At 39.8% G+C, this 20331-nt stretch overlaps 1 protein-coding gene across 1 annotated transcript in view; it reads right to left on the reverse strand.

Annotated features, from left to right (window-relative positions):
• Positions 1 to 20331, reverse strand: part of LOC105000705 (transmembrane protein FLJ37396) — a 128475-nt gene that overhangs the window by 79849 nt on the left and 28295 nt on the right. Inside the window, exons 2-10 of the mRNA XM_010856693.1 lie at positions 19754 to 19917; positions 17587 to 17659; positions 17108 to 17218; positions 11163 to 11276; positions 8851 to 9045; positions 7541 to 7694; positions 6056 to 6213; positions 3301 to 3453; positions 1162 to 1263 (exon numbers count right to left, since the gene is read on the reverse strand). Of these exons, the coding sequence (XP_010854995.1) occupies positions 1162 to 1263; positions 3301 to 3453; positions 6056 to 6213; positions 7541 to 7694; positions 8851 to 9045; positions 11163 to 11276; positions 17108 to 17218; positions 17587 to 17659; positions 19754 to 19890 (1197 nt within the window). The 5' untranslated portion in view covers positions 19891 to 19917. The remainder of the gene's footprint in view (positions 1 to 1161; positions 1264 to 3300; positions 3454 to 6055; positions 6214 to 7540; positions 7695 to 8850; positions 9046 to 11162; positions 11277 to 17107; positions 17219 to 17586; positions 17660 to 19753; positions 19918 to 20331) is intronic.

Consider the following 20331-nt stretch of genomic DNA (forward strand, 5'->3'; position numbering starts at 1 on the left):
TGAAACTCCAGTACTTTGGCCACCTCATGCAAAGAGGTGACTCATTGGAAAAGACTCTGATGCTGGGAGGGATTGGGGGCAGGAGGAGAAGGGGATGACAGAGGATGAGATGGCTGGATGGCATCACTGACTCGATGGACATGAGTCTCAGTGAACTCCGGGAGTTGGTGATAGACAGGGAGGCCTGGCGTGCTGCGATTCATGGGGTCGCAAAGAGTCAGACACGAGTGAGCAACTGAACTGAACTGAACTGAACTGAAAGGACATCCAGGTTGTTTGTAGTTTTTGGTTATTGTAAATAAAGCAGATATAAATTTTCATGAAAAACAAGAAGGAACGAAATCTGGTCACATGCTACAACATGGATGAACTTGAGGAGATTCTAGTAAGTAAAACGAAGCCAGCACAAAAAGACAAATACTGTATATCCTATTTATATGAAGTGTCTAAGAGTAGTCTAATTCAGAAACAGAAAGTAGAATGGTGGTTGCTTGGGGCTGGGAGGAAGAGGAAATAGGGCGTTGTTGAGTAGGCAGAGACTTTCATTTTTGCAAGATGAAAAAGTTCTGGAGATCTATTTCACAACACTGTGAATATACTGAACACTGATGAATCATACACTTAAAAATGGGTCAGATGATACATCTTATGTTATGTATTTATTTTTTTTTTTTACCATAGTAAAAGTAAGATAGTTCAATGTTTAGTCCACTCATTTGGTTTCACAAATGAGGAAACGAAAACTGAAAGAGGTTATGTGACTAGAGCAATATCACACAGAGATATTGGTGTGATATCTCTTTAATATCACACCCCTCTTTAACTAGTGTTAAAGCCAACTCTTTTGACAACTGTCACTAATGAAAGCTAACAGGATATAAAATCGGGCAATTAGATTAGACAATTCCAAATAAAGCCTTCATAGTGAATCCATTGGAGAAGGAAATGGCAACCCACTCCAGCGTTCTTGCCTGGAGAATCCCAGGGACGAGGGAGCCTGGTGGGCTGCCGTCTGTGGGGTTGCACAGAGTCAGACACAATGGAAGCAACTTAGCAGCAGCAGCAGCAGTGAATCCATGGCTAACATTTTTTAAAAGTGGAAAGAGTTCAATTTTCTGAGAACAGAATTTTATCTACAAGGAAACATGGTTACTTTTTTACCTTCAAAAACTTTGCTTGGAGTTGCATTAATACATCTATTCTTCTCCGTTCTTTTAGTTTGGTCAAAAGCTTCTTTTGCCAAGGATCACATTTTGGCTTAATCTAGTGGACAAACACATACACACAACTTAAATATAACAGAATGGTTCTCAATAAAAGTTGCAAATAAAGAGAACCAAGGACTTTCTGAAATGGGATCTGGCCTCAGTGGTAGTTTTCTAGAGCATGTGAAGTCTTGGCAAGGGTCTGTGTGGATTCTCAGGTCTGTGGAGGGAGAGGGCAACAGCAGTTCCTACTGGTACCTGGCCTGAGACGCAGTAGCTCCATCTAGAATGACACGGCACCATTTGCTGGCAGAAGGGACCTTAAATCCATCAGTGTTGGGCACTGCACTAACTTTATGGAGCAAGAGAAGTTTGCCCACAAAATCTCCTTGTGGCTCCACATGTAAAACTTCACCTTTCATGTTAGCAAGCTGTATTTCAAAAATTAGTTCTTGAGTACTTCAATGTACTCATAACTTTCAAATTTAGATCTAGCTCTAAGCTCCAGCCTGTTATATCCAACTATCTCCTTGATATTTATACTTGAATGGCAAGTATAATAATTTAAAACAGAAAGTCCAGCTTTCCTTACACCAACCACCTATTTGCTCAAGCCCCAAATTTAGGAATAACCTGTGATTTCTCTGCTTTCCTTCCATCCATCTTTATCACATAAGATGTTTCCTTCGTGACACAGTTGATCCTCATTATTCATGGATTTTGTATTTTTGGATTAGCCTACTCACTGAAACTTCTTTGTCATTCCCAAATCAATACAGAACTTTCCTGAACATTCATGGACATGCACAGGATGGTTGAAAAGTTCAAGTCACCCAACCCCACATTCCCAGCCGAGGACAAACAAGGTGACATTCACCTATTTACTACTTATTTGAGTGTGTACTATAAACAAATGTTCTTTTTATGGCCTAATTAGTGCCAGGTTTTTATACTTTTTGTGCTTTTCATTAGTAATTTCACTATTTAAAATGGCCTCCAACAGGGGGCTGAAGAGCTGTCTAGTGTTCCTAAGTATAGGAAGGCTGTGATGTGTCTTGTAGAAGGACAAGTGTTCAAAAAGCTTCGTTCAGGTATGAGTTATAGTGCTATTGGCTATGAGTTTGATGTTAATGAATCAACAACATATATTGAATAAAGTCTCTTCAAATAGAAACACATATAAAACTAGTTATGTATTGATCAATTGATGAACCTAACCTTTTATTTCCCCTATGAAAGTGGTTTAGGATTTGTTAATTCAGTATTTGTGGCAACTTTACAGAACATAACTCCCCTCAAACAATGAGAATCAACTGTATTTACCACTATCTCAAATCAACTCATTTAACCTACTCACTTTTGAATAATTGTGAATTGTGTCTCTCCAGCACCATGGGCCATGTATGACACACAGAATGCAGTCAGTAAACAGTTCTGGACTAAAAAACTGTATTTACACAATTCAAGTATAACTTTGAATGTTCTTTATTCTTGCCAAGTAGCCCAGGTCACTAACAACAAGGAGTTCTGACTCAGATCAGATCAGATCAGATCAGTCGCTCAGTCATGTCTGACTCTTTGCAACCCCATGAATCGCAGCACGCCAGGCCTCCCTGTCCATCACCAACTCCCGGAGTTCACTCAGACTCATGTCTATCGAGTCAGTTATGCCATCCAGGCATCTCATCCTCTGTCGTCCCCTTCTCCTCTTGCCCCCAGTCCCTCCCAGCATCAGAGTCTTTTCCAATGAGTCAACTCTTCGCATGAGGTGGCCAAAGTACTGGAGTTAGAGATGGGCAAAAGAATATGCGAGAACTTCCAGAAAGGTAGATCAGCCTGGCTAACTTCAACAGACTCAAGGCAGGAAGGAGCTGGGGGATGGTGGTACACAAGGCCAGGTTTTCTAAGCCGCCTCTCCTAAGTCAGGCAGGCACCTACCCTTGCTCCCAGGGCACAGTTTGTTGAGGGCATTGAGGAGAGGGGATAGTAGGCATCTGACAGACCGGATGCTGCCAGGTTGTCTGGTCTCCCTGGAGAACACTCTGTGACATGGCTGACATCATTTACAAGTGACCGTCACCACAAGGCTCCTTACCTTTATAAAGGAAGTCCAGTTGGCTCTCTTTTTCAAGGCCCTACGAGGTCCTGCCAAATTCAAATTTTCCACTTTAGCTATCCCAGCATTATAGTCTGGAAACGTTTGCATTCTCTGTTGTTCCATGAAGATGCTTTGAAATTTTTGGGAAACCTAAATAGGATGGAGAAAAAAGAAGCCCAGGGGCAAAAAATGGTCTCAGGCTGAAGGCAATTTCAAGAACAGGTACTGACTGCCTCTGAAAGAGTCTTGGAGTCAAACTATTTTATACAACATCATTCTGTGACAGTAATAGGACTTAAATGTAAATACCTGAGGGGCACATGCTTTCCAGTCAGCCTATTACTATAATTATGTGTGTGTTACTTGTTCTGAATACCCGCTCCAAAGATTGGAAATAACGTAATATATTTATTTATATATATATTTAAATGGACCCTCAATGGGCAGTAGATTGTCTTTCTTTGGGAATACATTCCCTTTTCCTGACCACCTGGTAAATGAGAAAATTTAAGGGTTAGATAAATCCTGCGCCCAGAAGCCTGACCAGGACATGGCTAGAGAGAAGAGTCCAGATGCTGGGACCTGTTAAAACTCCTTATGGTACATCAATCATACCCCTCGCATCTCAGTTCCAGACTGAGGCTTTCTATGATATAACTGCCTACTGCTAAGATGCAGACACTGCGTGCTCCCTTCTTGGGCAGACCCAGCCTCCCTGTGCAACTGCCTTTATCAGTGCACCAGCCACCTGCATCACGACTTCCTCAGTGCAAGGAGAGCTTGTGGAGGGAATCTCAAGAATCTACCCCATGGTGATGGTTGCAAAACAATGTGAATGCTCTTACTACCACTTAGCTGTACACTTAGAAGTGGTTAAAAGGGTAAATCTTATGTATATTTAATTACAGAGGAAGAGAGAGAACCTGACACACACTAGGGCCTGAAAAAAAGTTTCCGGAATGAGTAAGTTCAATGAGACACAGAGCTAAAGATTCTTCCAGTTAATGCTGGTACTTTCCAGGCTGTGTTATCCAATACTATTGCTCCTAGCCATACGTGGCTATTTAACATTTAAATGCGAATTTATAAAAATTAGATAAAATTTAAAATTTAGTTCCTCATTTACACTACCCAGTGTTTCACAGTCACATGTGACTGACTAGTGGTTACCACATCAGACAGACACAGATCATACCCATCAGTGCACAAAGTTCAATGAGATGGTGCCAGTCTAAGCTAGAGTGGCAAACTTTTTCTTAAAGGGCCAGATGGTAAATATTTTAGACTTTGAAAGCCACATGGTCTCTGTTACAACTACTCAATGCTGCAGTTACAGTGTGAAAGCAGCCACAGACAGTACATAAATGAAAGGGCATGGCTGTATTCCAATAACACTTAGCTTTAACAAACACTAGGAGGTGGGCTGCGGGCTGTAGTTTGCTGACCCTGCTCTAGGGCTTTGGAAAACCAAAATAAACACTCTTCCTGTTTATAGAAATTTGTCCTACACAAAAAAATGTGTTGTAATGTGATTATCTTGGGAGTACAATTAGCACTGCACATAATACTGTTACAAGAAAATCAAAAGTGGAAACTCTTTCTATGTGAAGACAAGCTGTTCTTTGGGGAGAAGGCTGCTCTGTGGGAGAGTTCTGCAGCCTCAAGTTCTTTTGTTATCACTGATGACAGTCTACTGTGCCATAACCTATCTTTATTTATTTGGACTCTTTTCAACACTGTCTTGGTCTGATTCTGGTTTGGGTCTATCATAATACTTGCTGATAATGAATGAGGGTGAGGATACTCCCATAGAAGCACTCTATACTGAAGACAGTGCTGCTACTGATATGAAAAGAAAGATAAAAGCTAAACATCACCACCTTCAAAGAAACCAGAGGACATGTGATACCACTGGTTCCAGTGAGCTTTAAGAGTCCGTGTTACATAATAAAAGAAATAATCCCAGTAAAATAATGCTGGAACAAATACACATGGATGTGAAACTTCAAGGTAAAAGTAAATGGTGATATAGTAAGTAAGTAAGTAAGTAAGTGGTTCCTTCTTACACAAAGGGTGTTCAAAAACATACAGATTTGATCTTTGCCTTTTTGGATTAATCAACTTATTATTTTTTACCTAGCAAATACATATATGTACAAATATTATACGCCCAGATCTAGAAAAATATCTTTTTGTTGAAACTCTGGCTAAAAAGTTTATTATTGTAAATTTGAGGTTCTCTATGTATAATCCTATTTTTTTCCCTTTGAAACAAGTTCTAATATGGCTTTTGATAATATGATTTTTTTATTCAAGGAGGTGCAACACCATGAGACAGCAGACTATGACTGCTTAACTTTAAAAATCACTACACAATATACACTGTACTGAATATAAAGCATTTTGCCAACTGAAGAGCTATTGGTACACTTTCTGAGAATCAAAGGGCTTTAGACACTAGACAACTCCATACTAAAAAAATGCCAAATCTTGGCTATGTTTACATCATCTATTATGGACTACAACCTACCATTTTCTTTAAATTCTGCAGAAAAATAATCCTACAATCCCTCTGGGTTGGATATTCAAGGGTTTCAAAATTCTAACAGAGAGAAAGTTCAACCGCTAGTCTAAATCTCACTATTACTATTATATTTTATCACGGCAGTGTGAATATCCAACTTCATGGCAGATACTAGTATTTTCTTTCATGAACACCTATATTTGCATTAAGAAAGAATCCATAAAGTACCAAGGCAAAAAGTTCTGTCTCCTTAGAAGCATCGCTCAGCTCTTCCACGTCATAAGAGATACTGAAATGCGAGAGCAGAAGCCTCAGCTGAGGTTTCAGTTCTTCTGTTTCTGTTGTGTGTTGGGGCAGAACGAAAGCAGTTTCTGTTCTCATTGGCCCTGAAAATATCCAAAATCAAGAGCATTAACACCAATGAATACCGGTCTCAGAGAGAAAAAGGAGAGTCCTTTGAGAAAACTGAAGTCAGGGCCTCTTCCATGGATGGTGAGGGCCATTCTGCTTCATGCCCAGCCTTCTCTGCCACAGTTTGTAAACTGCACACACTCAGCCAGGCCTATCTGACGAACTTCTGGTGCTGGTTTTCTGGGGGAGGTAGTTAGGACTCCCCCTTCTTGTAGCCTGCAGGAGAAATCCAACAGACCCTTTGGGGAATGACTTAGTGAGAACAGAACTACCTGTAGTCCTTTGGGGTAGACAAAGAATATGACTTCCAAGTTAACAAATCAGGAGAAGCTGAGAACCTTCACCTCCTTTCGCCTGGCTCACTCTTACACATCTCTAAGCACCCAGATTGGACTTCCCATTTGAGATACCTTCTCTGATTCCCCACAACAGGGTTGGCTGCCTCTCCAGGTGCAACTGGTAAATTCATCACTCAGAGTAAAAACCTGATCAGATTTCTAAGTCATCTGTAACATAAGGTAAGGGTAAGAAGACTATTAAATTGATTCAGATAAGGGAAGTCTTTAAAGATCATGTAAAACTAAAAAGGAAGGGACTCTGCTCAATGTTATGTGACAGCCTGGATGGGAGGGGGGTTGGGGGGGAGAATGGATACATGTATATGTACGGCTAAGTCTCTTCACTGTTCACCTGACGCTATCACAACATTGTTAATTGGCTATTAACCAATACAAATGTTTTTGGTATTTAAAAAAAATAGAAATGAAAAGTTTTCAATCCTGGGGAAAAAAATGAAGGTGACCTTAGTGATCACTTATCTAAAAGGCTTATTTTGGAGATGAGTAAATTGAGGTCCAAGGAGATGAAATGACTTAAACATGTAGGCTCACAGTGAGGCCACAACAGAATAGGCCTAGAGCCCAGTACTCCAAACTTCAAGTTTATTGCTTCCCCACCCCCCTTAATTGTCTAGCTATAAAGATGGAGATAATAATTTCTAAGAGAAGTGTTTGTTATTTTTTTCCACCAGAAAATATTAGATTAACACTTGTTAATTAAGAAGATAAAACTTTTGGAAATTCCCTGGCAGTCCAGTGGTTAGGATTTGGTGCTTTCACCACCGGGGCCCAGGTTTGATCCCTGGTCAGGGAACTAAGATCCTATAGACTGCATGGCATGGCCAATTTTTTTTTTAAGATATAATTTTTTGGTACATAGAAAAATTTCAAGCAAAATCGGGTGCACACGTGAAAAATCACAATCTTTTCTCCACATTTCCTAAGGGGAAAGAAGACTTCTTACCTGAAACACTGGCATTCGTAGAGTCTGGAGATGCAGAACCCTGGATGTCAGGGTCAGTGTCATCAACAGGAAACTTTTCATTTTCCTGACCAACCTCAGGGACTTCGTCAACAGCTACACTCAGAGCTTTGGAGATGGGTAAATACTGGAGAGCCTACAGAAGGGGACAACCAAGGGGCTACATGTCAATTCAGTTCTCAAAGAATCTTCCAGACTTTGTTTCAGGAGCAGCTCTTTGGTTTGACAGAGGAGGAAAGAGGCGGAGGTGGGCCTCAGTAATCTGCTCAATCATGAAGGGCTAAATCTGGAGCTAGGGACCTTGTGTTGTCATCCAGGCAGGCCTACCTTGATCAATGACCCATAATGAGCAGGGCATCATGTGAGGTGCTAGAGATACAAAAATAAGTAAGACATGGACCAAATTCAAAGAGTTCAGAGTTTAGTAGGGGACCAGGACTTAGAAGCAGATCATTACTATGCCATGTGACAAGGGAGAGATGATTCAGAGGTAGACCCCACAGTGACTGATTGGGGAAGGGTTGATGTCAGGATGATGGCCAGGAGTCATGGTTGGTGGTATCACTAAGATGAGGTGTAGTGGAGTAGGAAAAAATTAGGTGGCAAAACAGCAATCTTTCTAAAACAGAATGTGGTCACATCACTCCGTTCTGATGCCTGTATCTTGCAGTAGGGCCTCTCCTCTGTGACTCTCTTTACTTTGTGATTATACTCATCACATTGTATTTAAGTTGACTTAAATACAACTTTAAGTTATATTTAAGGACTTTACTTGCCCTTTTTCCTATCATCCTGTGACTCACATTTTGTTGCTGCTGTTCAGTCACCAAGTCATGTCCCACTCTTTGTGAACCCATGGGTTACAGCACTCCAGGCCTCCCTGTCCCTCACCATCAGCAAAGATTATATACTCCCATTGGCCCAGGATATGTCCCTGGCATAAATTAGACCCTCACTAGAGGTTGCTGAATAAAAAAAGTGGATCTACATTAGAGAGCATAAATCCAGAACAAGAGGCTGAAAACAAGAAATCATAGCGTGAATACAAAATAGTGTAACAGAGACATCTTTGGGTAAGCTAAATGGAGTGATTTCATTACAGCAAGGTTCCAAAAGAAAAATACTTTCAAAGGTCTCAAAGAAAAAAGCTAGTGACCCATTACTTTCCTGTTGTTTATAAGGCAGATGGAATACAGAAACTGACAACCTCAAATTAGGTGGCAGGTGTGAAGAAAACAATGTCCTGACCATCCTGGGAAGGCAATGCATCGCCATGTAACTGTTTCACGTACCTGCACATAGTGGTGAATAATCTTGAGTGAGTGTAGGTGACACACTAACCAATTTGTGTAAATAGTCAGGTCTTCCTGTGTCACTAAGTTAGGAGTGTTCTTTTTTCCCATAAGGAAGTTTTCTCGTGCAACAGACAATCGATCAGCTCTCTGAAGAGCATCATTGTATTCCTGCATAATGTAGACAACTTGTTTCTGTTTAAGAGAGATGCCAAGACAGAAGCTGATGATTTGCAAGCCTTATTCTTTGTGTCATTTGCTTCCAAGTATAGTGTATTACTGTTTGGGAGCCAAATAAGCTCTTGTAATATTAAAACTCTTTCACATTTTGAATTTGACTAATAAGGACAGCAATCAGTCATATTCTCACAACTCTGAAGGAAACTGACCCTAGCAAAGAGTCAGTGCATAAGAAAATTTAGTAACTGGAGTTGGCTTCTTAGATTTTTTAGCTATAGCCTATGAAGAAAAATAAATTTTCTATAATATAAAGCCACCCTCAAATCTCATTCTTAAAAATAGTACCATTATCTTCTGCCACAGGGAGAAATGGCAAGTAAGGGCATCCATTAGTTCCTTTACCATCTTTAACCACCACTTAAAGCATCGACAAGATATATTGTTTGTGGAGATGTAAACTGGTGCATCTAGTGATAATATGAAAACAGTATAGAAATTTCTCAAAAAAGTAAAAATAGAACTACCATACTGATAACAGCCACTATGGAGAAGAGTAAGGAGATTCCTTTAAAAACTAGAAATAAAAGTACCATATGACCCAGAAATCCCACTACTCGGCATATATCCTGAGAAAACCATAATTTAAAGAGACACATATATCCCAGTGTTCATTGCAGCACTATTTACAATAGCCAGGACATGGAAGCAACCTAGATGTTCATCGACAGATGAATGGACAAAGAAGTTGCAGTACATATATGCAATGGAATATTACTCAGCCAATTAAAACAGGAACAAATTTGAGTCAGTTTAACTGAGGAGGACAAACTTAAAATCTATTATACAGTGTGAATTAAATCAGAAAGAGAAAAACAAATATCATATATTAATGCATATATTTATATACAGAATCTATAAAAATGGTACTGATAAAACTATTTGCAGGGCAGAAATAAAGACAAAAACATAGAGAATGGATTTGTGGACATAGTAGGGGAAGGAGAAGGTGGGATGAATTGAGAGATTAGCACTGAAACATACATTGCCATGTTTAAAACAGATAGCTACTAGGAAGTTCAGAGAAGGCAATGGCACGCCACTCCAGTACTCTTGCCTGGAAAATCCCATGGATGGAGGAGCCTGGTAGGCTGCAGTCCATGGGGTCGCTAAGAGTCAGACATGACTGAGGGACTTGATTTTCACTTTTCACTCTCATGCATTGGAGAAGGAAATGGCAACCCACTCCAGTGTTCTTGCCTGGAGAATCCCAGGGATGGGGGAGCCTGGTAGGATGGCGTCTATGGGGTCGCACAGAGTCGGACACGACTGAAGCGACTTAGCAGCAGCAGCAGCAGTAGGAAGTTGCTGTATAACACAGGGAACTCAGTCTGGTGCTCTGGGATGACCTAAAGGAGTGAGATGAGGGGCTGGGAGGGAGGCTTCAGAGGGAGGGGATATATGTATACTTATATCTGATTATTGTTGTATGCAGAAACCAACACAATATTGTAAAGCAATTATCCTCCAATTAAACATAAAAATTAAAAAAAAAAAATAGAACTACCATGTCATCCAGCAATCCCATTTTTGGGTATATATATCAAAGAAAACAAAATCAGTATTTTAAAGCGATATCTGTATTTCAACATTCCATTGCAGCATTATTCATAATAGTCATATATGAAAACCTAAGGGTCCATCAACAGATGGATGAATGGATAAAAAAAATGTGGTAAAAATACATATAATGGAATATTATTCAGCCACGAAGAGGAGGGGAATCCTAATATTTGTAATAACATGAATAAATCTGGAGGACATTATGCTAAATGGAATAAGCCAGACAGAGAAAAAGACAAATACTGTGTGGTATCCCTTTATATGGAGTCTTAAAAAAAATGTCAAACTCAGAGAAGCAGAGAATAGAACAGTGGTAACCAGGGACTGGGTCTTCGGGGAAAAGGGGAGATGTTGGCCAAAGGGTACACATTTACAGTTTATGTAGCATGAATAAGTCTAGAGATATAATGTACAGGCATGATGACTAAATAAATAATAGCATTGACAAGGTTAATGACCATTTTGTTTCATCATAGAAAATAGCCCATTGATTCTGTTCATGGGCTTCCTACCTTGTAAAAAGGATAAAGTTGCTCCATGATCTTACTGTGATGGCAAAATCTCTTCCACCTAAGCATGTGTAAATATTTACTCTGGGCCAGCTGGGTAATTCTCTCTGTATAATGCTTTAACAACAACAACAAAAATTAACGAGAATACAATTAGGAAGGAAGGAAGGAGGGGTGTTCTCAGTCGTGACTGACTCTTTTCGACCCAATGGACTGTAGCTCGTCAGGCTCCTCTGTCCATGGGATTCTCCAGGCAAGAATACTGGAGTGGGTTGCCATTTCCTCCTCCAGGGGATCTTCCCACCCCAGGGATTGAACCCATGTCTCCTACATTGGCAGGTGGGTTCTTTACCAACTGCACCATGGGAAGACTGGATTAAACCTTAAGAACAGAAATAATAGGAAAATAAGTTTGGCTGTTTTTAAAGGATCTACCAATACTTTCTACATGAAGATCATAAAATTAAGAAACCTGGCTCAATATACCATTCAAATTTAAATAGATATTTTGTCAATCCAACAGATTATAATTTCATCTATCAGTTGTTGAAATTTTAACAGTGACATAAAAGCCTATAAAATTATCTAAAGCTAAGCTTAAAATTTTTTTAAAAACTGAAGTTTATGAATCTAAAGTACAAAGAACATTATAAAGGAGATTATAGCTTTTAACCTTAGATCAAGAATTTTACTTATACTTAAGTGTAGTCAAATGGAGAAGGCAATGGCACCCCACTCCAGTACTCTTGCCTGGAAAATCCCATGGATAGAGGAGCCTGGTAGGCTACAGTCCATGGGGTCACTAAGAGTTGGATACGACTGAGCAACTTCACTTTCACTTTTCACTTTCACACGTTGGAGAAGGCAATGGCACCCCACTCCAGTACTCTTGCCTGGAGAGTCCCAGGGACGGGGGAGCCTGATGGGCTGCCATCTATGGGGTCGCACAGAGTCGGACATGACTAACGCGACTTAGCAGCAGCAGCAAGTGTAGTCAAATAAGCCAATTCTTAAAAAATGTTATTTCTGATAAAAAATAATACTGCTATGATGGAATAAGTAGGATCAGATGCACCCTTCTATCATAAACCATTAGAAAATAGGGCAAATTACACAAAGCAACTGTTTACTGACATGCGAGAACAGGCAACGCAGAACTCTTGTCCTTGAGAGAAAGGAAACAAATGAAATGAGCTCTGGTTTTCTGTCTGAAGAAGGCAGTTTTTGAACTAGAATAGGAAATCAGAGCATGATGGTCTCTCTGAGTTAAGGATAGAGAAGTCAAATTTGGAAAGTTGAGTCAGCTGGAGTTGACAGGGCAGAGTAATGGAGAGGAGAAAGTTATGCAGAAAAAGGGCTCCAGAAACCTACACAGAGATTTCTGAGTTCTTTGCTGACTATTAAGCACTGCATTGCAGAGGGTGGAACTCCTTGAGGCTGTGCAAAGAATAGTAAACTAGGGAATTGTAAACTGAACATTTCTCAGAGTTCAGACAGAACTAGAAGACGTTCAACTTTCAATCTGACAGAGTAAAGAGTCCTCACTAAATACCTGGGGCATTCAGCAGAGACACAAAAGGGGTGACAATTTAGTAAGAAGAATAAAGTATGTCTGGAGTAAAAGTTACTCTAAACCTGCTCTAGGAAAGCTTCAAGACCAAGCCTTGTAAGTGTGAAACTGATCTATAACTTAATTGCCTGCTAGAATGAAGTATAACATCCTTAAAGGAATATTAAAAAAATCAGCATTCAGCAATGTAAAACTGCAATGCCTAGCCTCTAGGAAAAATTACTAGACATGCAAAGAAGCAGAAAAATATGACCTATAAGATGGGGAAAAATTAATGAAGAGAAACAGGCCCAGAAATGGCACCAGTGATAAAATGAGCAAACAAGGACTTTAAAGGAGTTTTTATTACTATGCTCAGTATGTTCAAGAATTGAAAGGAAAATGTGAACATAATAGAGAAATGAAAAATATTTTAAAAAGTTAAATAGAGCTTTTAGAAATGAAGACTACAATATATGAAATAAAAAATTCATTGGATAGGATTAACAGCAGATTAGAACTGGACATGGAACAATGGACTGATGCAAAATTGGAAAAGAAATATATCAAGGCTGTATATTATCACCCTGCCTACTTAACTTATATGAAGAGTACATCATGCTAAATGCCAGGTGGGATGAATCACAAGCTGGAATCAAGATTGCCAGGAGAAATATCAACAACCTCAGATATGCAGATGATACCACTCTAATGGCAGAAAGTGAAGAGGAATTAAAGAGCCTCTTAATCAGGGTAAAAGAGGAGAGTGAAAACCTGGCCTAAAACTCAACATTCAGAAAACTAAGATCATGGCATCTGGTCCCATCACTTCATGGCAAACAGATGGGGAAATACTGGAAACAGTGACAGACTTTTTTTTTTTTCTGAGCTCCAAAATCACTGTGGATGGTGACTGCCCCCATGAAATTAAAAGATGCTTGCTCCTTGGAAAGAAAGCTATGACAAACCTAGACAGCACATTAAAAAGCTGAGACATCACTTTGCTATATACATATAGTCAGTGCCATGGTTTTTCCAGTAGTCAGGTATGTAGTGAGAATTGGACCATAAAGAAGGCTGAGTGCAGAAGAATTGATGCCTTCAAATTGTGGTGCTGGAGAAGACTCTTGAGAGTCCCTTGGACAGCAAGGAGATCAATCCAGCCAATGCTAAAGGAAATCAGTCCTGAATATTCATTGGAAGGACTGATGCTGAAGCTGAAACTCCAATACTTTGCACATCTGATGGGAAGAGCTGACTCATCGGAAAAGACCATGATGCTGGGAAAAATTTAGGACAGGAGGGGAAGGGGGTAACAGAGGATGAGATGGTTGGATGGCATCACAGACAAAGGACATGAGTCTGAGCAAACTCAGGAGATAGTGAAGGACAGGGAAGCCTGGCATGCTACAGACCAAGGGGTCACAAAGAGTCAGACAAGACTTAGCAACTGAACAACAATAGGAGCAGCAGAGGATTAGACAGTGAAGAAGAAATGGTTAGTAAACTTGAAGATATAGCAATAGAAACTATACAAAATGAAGCATGGAGGGGGGGAACAGAAAAATTTAACAGAGCCTCAGTGATTTATGGAAGATATGAAGTGATTTAACATATATGTCTAGGCTTCTCAAGTGATGCTAGTGGTAAAGAACCCACCTGCCAATGCAGGTAGATGTAAGAGACACAGGTGTGATCCCTGGGTTGGGAGGATCCCCTGGAGGAGGGCATGGCAACCCATTCCAATATTCTTGCCTGGAGAATCCCATGGATGGAGGAGCCTGGCAGGCTGCAGTCAATAGAGTGCAGAACAGACACGACTGAAGCATGCACGAATGAAATGTATATGTCGCTGCAGTCCCAAAAGGACAAGGAGGGATATAAAATACATTTGGAGAAATAACAGTTGAAAAAACTTTTAATTGATAAAAATGATAAAATCACAATCCAAGAAGTTCAACCAACTCCAAGCAAGAGAAACACAAAGAAAACCTCATCAAGGAACATCATAATCAAATAGCTTAAAACCATTAAGAGAAAATCTTAAAAGCAACCAGAGAACAAAAGAATAAAAAGTATTAGGAAATGGAAACAATGCAAACCAGAAGACAGTAGAGCAACACATTTAAAGAGATAAAAGGGAAAAAATATCAGCCTAGAATACCATATTGAACAAATATACCTTTTTAAAATGAAGGCAAACAAAGACCTTTTTTTTTATTCAAACAAATACCAAGAGAATTTGGTCCTTGGCACATCTGTTCTACAAGAAATGTTAAATTAAGTTCTTTAGGCAGAAGATAAATGATAACATATGGAAACTTGGATTCTACCAAGCTTTTTCAAAGCTTTTGCCCGTCTAGTCAAAGTTATGGTTTTTCCAGTAGTCATGTATGGATATGAGAGTTGGACTATAAAGAAAGCTGAGTGCCGAAGAATTGATGCTTTTGAATTGTGGTGTTGGAGAAGACTCGAGAGTCCCTTGGACAGTAAGGAGATCAAACCAGTCAATCCTAAAGGAACTCAGTCCTGTATATTCATTGGAAGGACTGATGCTGAAGCTGAAACTCAATATTTTGGCCACCTGATGCAGAAAAGTGACTCACTGGATGCCAGAAAAGATTGAAGGCAGGAGAAGAAGGGGACTGCAGAGGATGAGATTGGTTGGATAGCATCACTGACTCTATGGACATGAGTTTGATCAAGCTCCGGGAGTTGGTAATGGACAGGGAGGCCTGGCATGCTGAGGTCCACAGTGTCGCAAAGAGTTGGACACAACTGAGTGATTGAACTGAACTGAAGCTTTTTCAGCCTCTGCACTATTGATGTTTGGGGCTGAATAATTCTTTGCAGTCAAGGGGTGGTTCTGTGCATTGCAGGATGTTTAGCAGCATCCCTGGCCTCTACTCACTAGAAGCCAGTAGCAACCCACTGCTGCTGCTAAGTCGCTTCAGTTGTGTCCAACTCTGTGCGACCCCATAGAGGCAGCCCACCAGGCTCCCCCGTCCCTGGGATTCTCCAGGCAAGAACACTGGAGTGGGTTGCCATCTCCTTCTCCAAAGCATGAAAGTGAAAAGTGAAAGTGAAGTCGCTCAGTCGTGTCCGACCCTCAGCGAACCCATGGACTGCAGCCTTCCAGGCTCCTCCATCCATGGGATTTTCCAGGCAAGAGTACTGGAGTGGGGTGCCATTCCAACCCACTCCCCTCCCCAAATTATGACAGCCAAAAATGTCTTGCCAAGCATCTCCAACCTTCACCCTCCCCTCCTTTTCTCTCCCGTGAGAAACACTGATACACACTAAGGAATGAAGAGTGCCAGAAATATTAGGGAAAGAGAATCCTGGATGAAAATAATGACATTAGTTTGACTTGCAAACAAAATCTGAATATTTTTGTTTCTGTATGATTTATTATTAGTTAATTGCTAACATTACTTATTAATTAGTTGCTAATAATCTACTTTGTATGCATAGTGAGGTTGTAACTCAAAACACAAGAGTAAAGAACAATGAATTTTTAAAATCTAAACAGTACATGCTTATTATAAATTTTTTTTAGTTTTAGAAAAATTATAAAATTTTAAAAATAATTTCTATTATAAAAAATTTAGAAAATGCATAAAAGCAAAAAAGGAAATTCATTGTTTGCCATTCAAAGACAGTAATTACTAACATTTTGGCCTATGTCTGCTCTTCAAGTGATTTTTCTGTACACTACATGACCATTATTGTAATATACATACACACATATGTTTTTGTTACCTAATATTACATAACACAATAATTCTTTATGCAGAAAATCTTTAAAGGCAGAACAATAATCTATCAAATACCATACTGTTTTTCTTAACTCTCCTATGATTAGACATTTAGGCAACTCCAATTTTTTCACTTTTATTATAATGCTGTAATAATGATCATTATGGAATATCTTCCCCCCACTCCCCATGTTGTGAGTTATTTTCTTAAGAGAGATTTCCAGAAATATCTTCCTTAGGTCAGCCAACAGTTTTTGAGGTCTGCAACTATCTTAGTCAATGTTGTATTGCTTCCTAATACCAGCACAGGTAGTAACTAGTAGAAACTTTGCCAATTGTCTAGTGCCTGTAACTAAGCTGAACTTAAATGGCATGTTGTAGCTGTTGTTCAGTTGCTAAATCGTGTCTGACTCTTTGTGACCCCATGGACTGCAGCACTTCAGGCTTCCCTGTCCTTCACTATTTCCCGGAGTTTGGCATGGGTCTCTAGCAAAGAAGAGCATTTATATGAACCAAATTCTGCAAACCATACATATAGAGAATATTGTACCCTGGCCAGAGGACATACCAGAAAGCCAATTTTGTTCATACATTTCTACTAAATTTCAAATCTCCTTTTCAAATTACAAAATGACTCTTACCTGCAACAGAAGCAAAGGTAAATTTTCAGGAGTGTACTCTCTCCTTAGGCAGCTCTCTAGCTCCCTCTGCATGACATCTGATTGAATAACAAGGGACTTTGACTCAGCCACCTGAACCCCGGAGAACAGAGCAAGCAAAGAAAGGGAAAGAAGGAAACAAAACAAACAGTGTCTATGACAGAAAATGACACACAATTTCTGATCGCTTTCATATGTTATGCTGTTATACCTAAGATTTCAAATAATTATTTTTAACATCATAAATCAAGGAACTGTAAAGTTGAACACTCTACAAAAATCAGGTATCTCCGAAGGATTGGCCTTCTCTGGTCCAGCAGTGAGCTGAATGTTTTTTCTTTGTAAACACTGTCAGTAAGATCAGCTGCTTGTTTACAAAAAGTTTTCCTTGTCAAGAGTTTCCAACAACTTAGCAAATCCTAATTCACTGTTGTATTGAAATAGCCCATTGTTTTACTCACCTGTAAAGTTTTCTTTAGGGCCAGTTCCCTTTCTCTTCTAAAGTAAGAGATGTCCTTTGGCATTCGAACAGAGCTGCAGAAAATTTTATGCAACAGAAGTTGTAATTATAGAAGCTATTATAAATCAGATTAAAGACTGTTGCTATTGTTTAGTCGCTAAGTCAAGTCTTATTCTTTGCGACCCCATAGACTGCAGAGCACCATGCTTCCCTGTCCATCACTATCTCCTGGAGTTTGCTCAAACTCATGTTCATTGCGTCTGTGATGCTATCCAATCATCTCATCCTCTATCACCCACTTCTCCTCCTGCCCTGATTAATCTGCAACTCCACAACTGCTCATTTCTAAATAAATACATTGCACTGGATTATTGGTGGCATGTAAAGGCCACAGGCTTCTGTCTTAGAATCTCTCTTGTGTATACCTCATTCCTGTTAAACCTTAACTTGGGCCAGATGTCCTCTCCTTCTGCTCACAAATACATAGTCTTTCCTTTTACCCCAACTTATCTCTCTAGAAACAGAGACAGTGGTGAGGACATTTCTTACTCCTACCCATAGTTCCTTCTATAATCTCATTTCTAACAATTACTGTGCTTATCAGACCTCTATATCATCGATTTTATTTGACACATAAAATAAGTATTATTCAAACAAAATGTTTTTATTTTTGTGTTCTAGCTCAGTTATCTGGAGGATGAAAATGATCCTTATATATCAAACATGAACTACTTTGGAAATTATTTTAACCAAATTTTCTGCTTCAAAAAATTTATTCATCTCTAGGAAAAACACTGCAGAAGTGCTTGCTTAAGCACCCTCATTGACTGTTGTCCAAGCCTAACCATGAGGAAGGTGTTTGCACCAGGGACTCTGACATAAGGAAGTACAAGCAGCATTGCCCTGGAGTCTGATAAGAGGTGGGACCCTGGGTCAGAAAGAGGGATCCTCTCCACATTGGGTATAAGATACACCCCAGGGCTTGGCCGCTTCGGGAACATTAAAACCATGGTGCAAATGTTACTGTATTAAGATGGGACTCTTAATACAGACTCTTGCAAACACTGGCAAGGGGACCACAGGAGATCGTTCTGGAATACATGTGAGATATGAGATTTGAAGGGGATTGTAGTCAGTAAAGTTCAAATTAATATTGTTCATGTGACCATTTATCAGTCCTCCTTGAATAAGTTTTAAGGGAAGATGAAAATAGATTGTTAGTTTATACACTTGTCAGCAGTTCACCCCACTGGAATCATGGTCCTGTTTCTCAAAGGAACACCAGGCTGACAGTCAGAAGGCCTCTCAATCATGTGGGACTAAGAAACCCATGAGCCAGCTATGTTGAATTCCCAACTGCAGTTGGAATAATGCCTTCTCTTATCTCATGTCTTGGTTTTGATGAAAAAAGATACAAGTTTTGAAAGGGCCTTGAGGGTAAAAGCATGAATAAATCAAAGGTATAATTTCTGTGATTACTGGGTACCTGTATCCTGGCTACAGCCTCACAGAGATGGAAAACCAGTAACCACCTAGAAAGGGGACCAGCTACTAAACAGGCAGTCAGGGAAACAGAAGAAACCCATTCTTTCCCTGCCCTCTTGTCTTCTAATTCTTTGGCATGCTGGGAGTTTGGGTGGGATTCAGGGTTCAGCTCTCTGATCCTCTCTTGCTCAGATCATGCCTTTCCTCTCAGTTAACCTCAAAGTGTCTGTGAATGACCTAAAGAGTTCAATTGCTATCATTGGCAGCATTTACCTGTAGAATAGTTCTTAATAGAACATCATTTTGCAGAATTCACTATCAAATACCTCATATTATTTTTGTTTTGAAATTTCTCATCAAAATCAAGGTCAAATTCAGTTAAAATATCATTGGAGAAAATAAGGTTTCATTGACTATGGTTTGTATAATAGCTTCTGGAATCTTAAGACAATGATATGTGTGAGATGGAAGAGCACTTTTTCATTTTCTTTGGTAGCACATTGCCTCTAAATGCCTTGACGATTCTAGAATATAGGAAAGCCTTAAGGGCAGCAGTCAAGCCTGAGCTTGAGATGCTGCCAAATGTCCAAGTAAAAAGGAGAGGGGGGCTCTGATGGAGATTATGGGATGTGAGTAGTGGTTGAAGCTCTTGAAGACCATGCCTTCACACTGCCACTATTTACCTGTAAGTTTGATGAGCTGACCCCTGGAGAGTCCATTGTTCTTCTATCTCAGACTTCAGTTCAGTCAATTGTGTAGCCAGTTCTTTTTCCAACACCTGGATCCTTTCTGTGGAAGCGATCTTATAAATTTCATCCATGGTTTGCAATTACTAATTTTCTGATCCCTGAAAAAAAGAGCACAAAACTTGTGGCTGATTCCATTGGTGACCATTACCCAGTGTGTGAGACTTTGTCTATCATTGTCCAAGAAATCACGTCAACTTTGTGGAAATTACAACTTTTTGTAATTTGGAGAAACAGCTGGATTAGACTATCATTTATGAGTTAATCACTGTTTGGTGAATAGTAGAGAAAATATAGGTTATATCTCCATTGATCATCTTTATTCAGCCCAGTTCACCTTTAGAAATATCTCTATTCCAGCTTTGATTGTGCTGCTGCTGCTAAGTCGCTTCAGTCGTGTCCAGCTTCGTGCCACCCCAGAGACGGCAGCCCACCAGGCTCCCCTGTCCCTGGGATTCTCCAGGCAAGAACACTGGAGTGGGTTGCCATTTCCTTCTCCAATGCATGAAAATGAA

Source organism: Bison bison, unplaced genomic scaffold (genome assembly GCF_000754665.1).
Source record: "Bison bison bison isolate TAMUID 2011002044 unplaced genomic scaffold, Bison_UMD1.0 scf7180017864373, whole genome shotgun sequence".
Classification (NCBI taxonomy): Eukaryota; Metazoa; Chordata; class Mammalia; order Artiodactyla; family Bovidae; genus Bison; species Bison bison.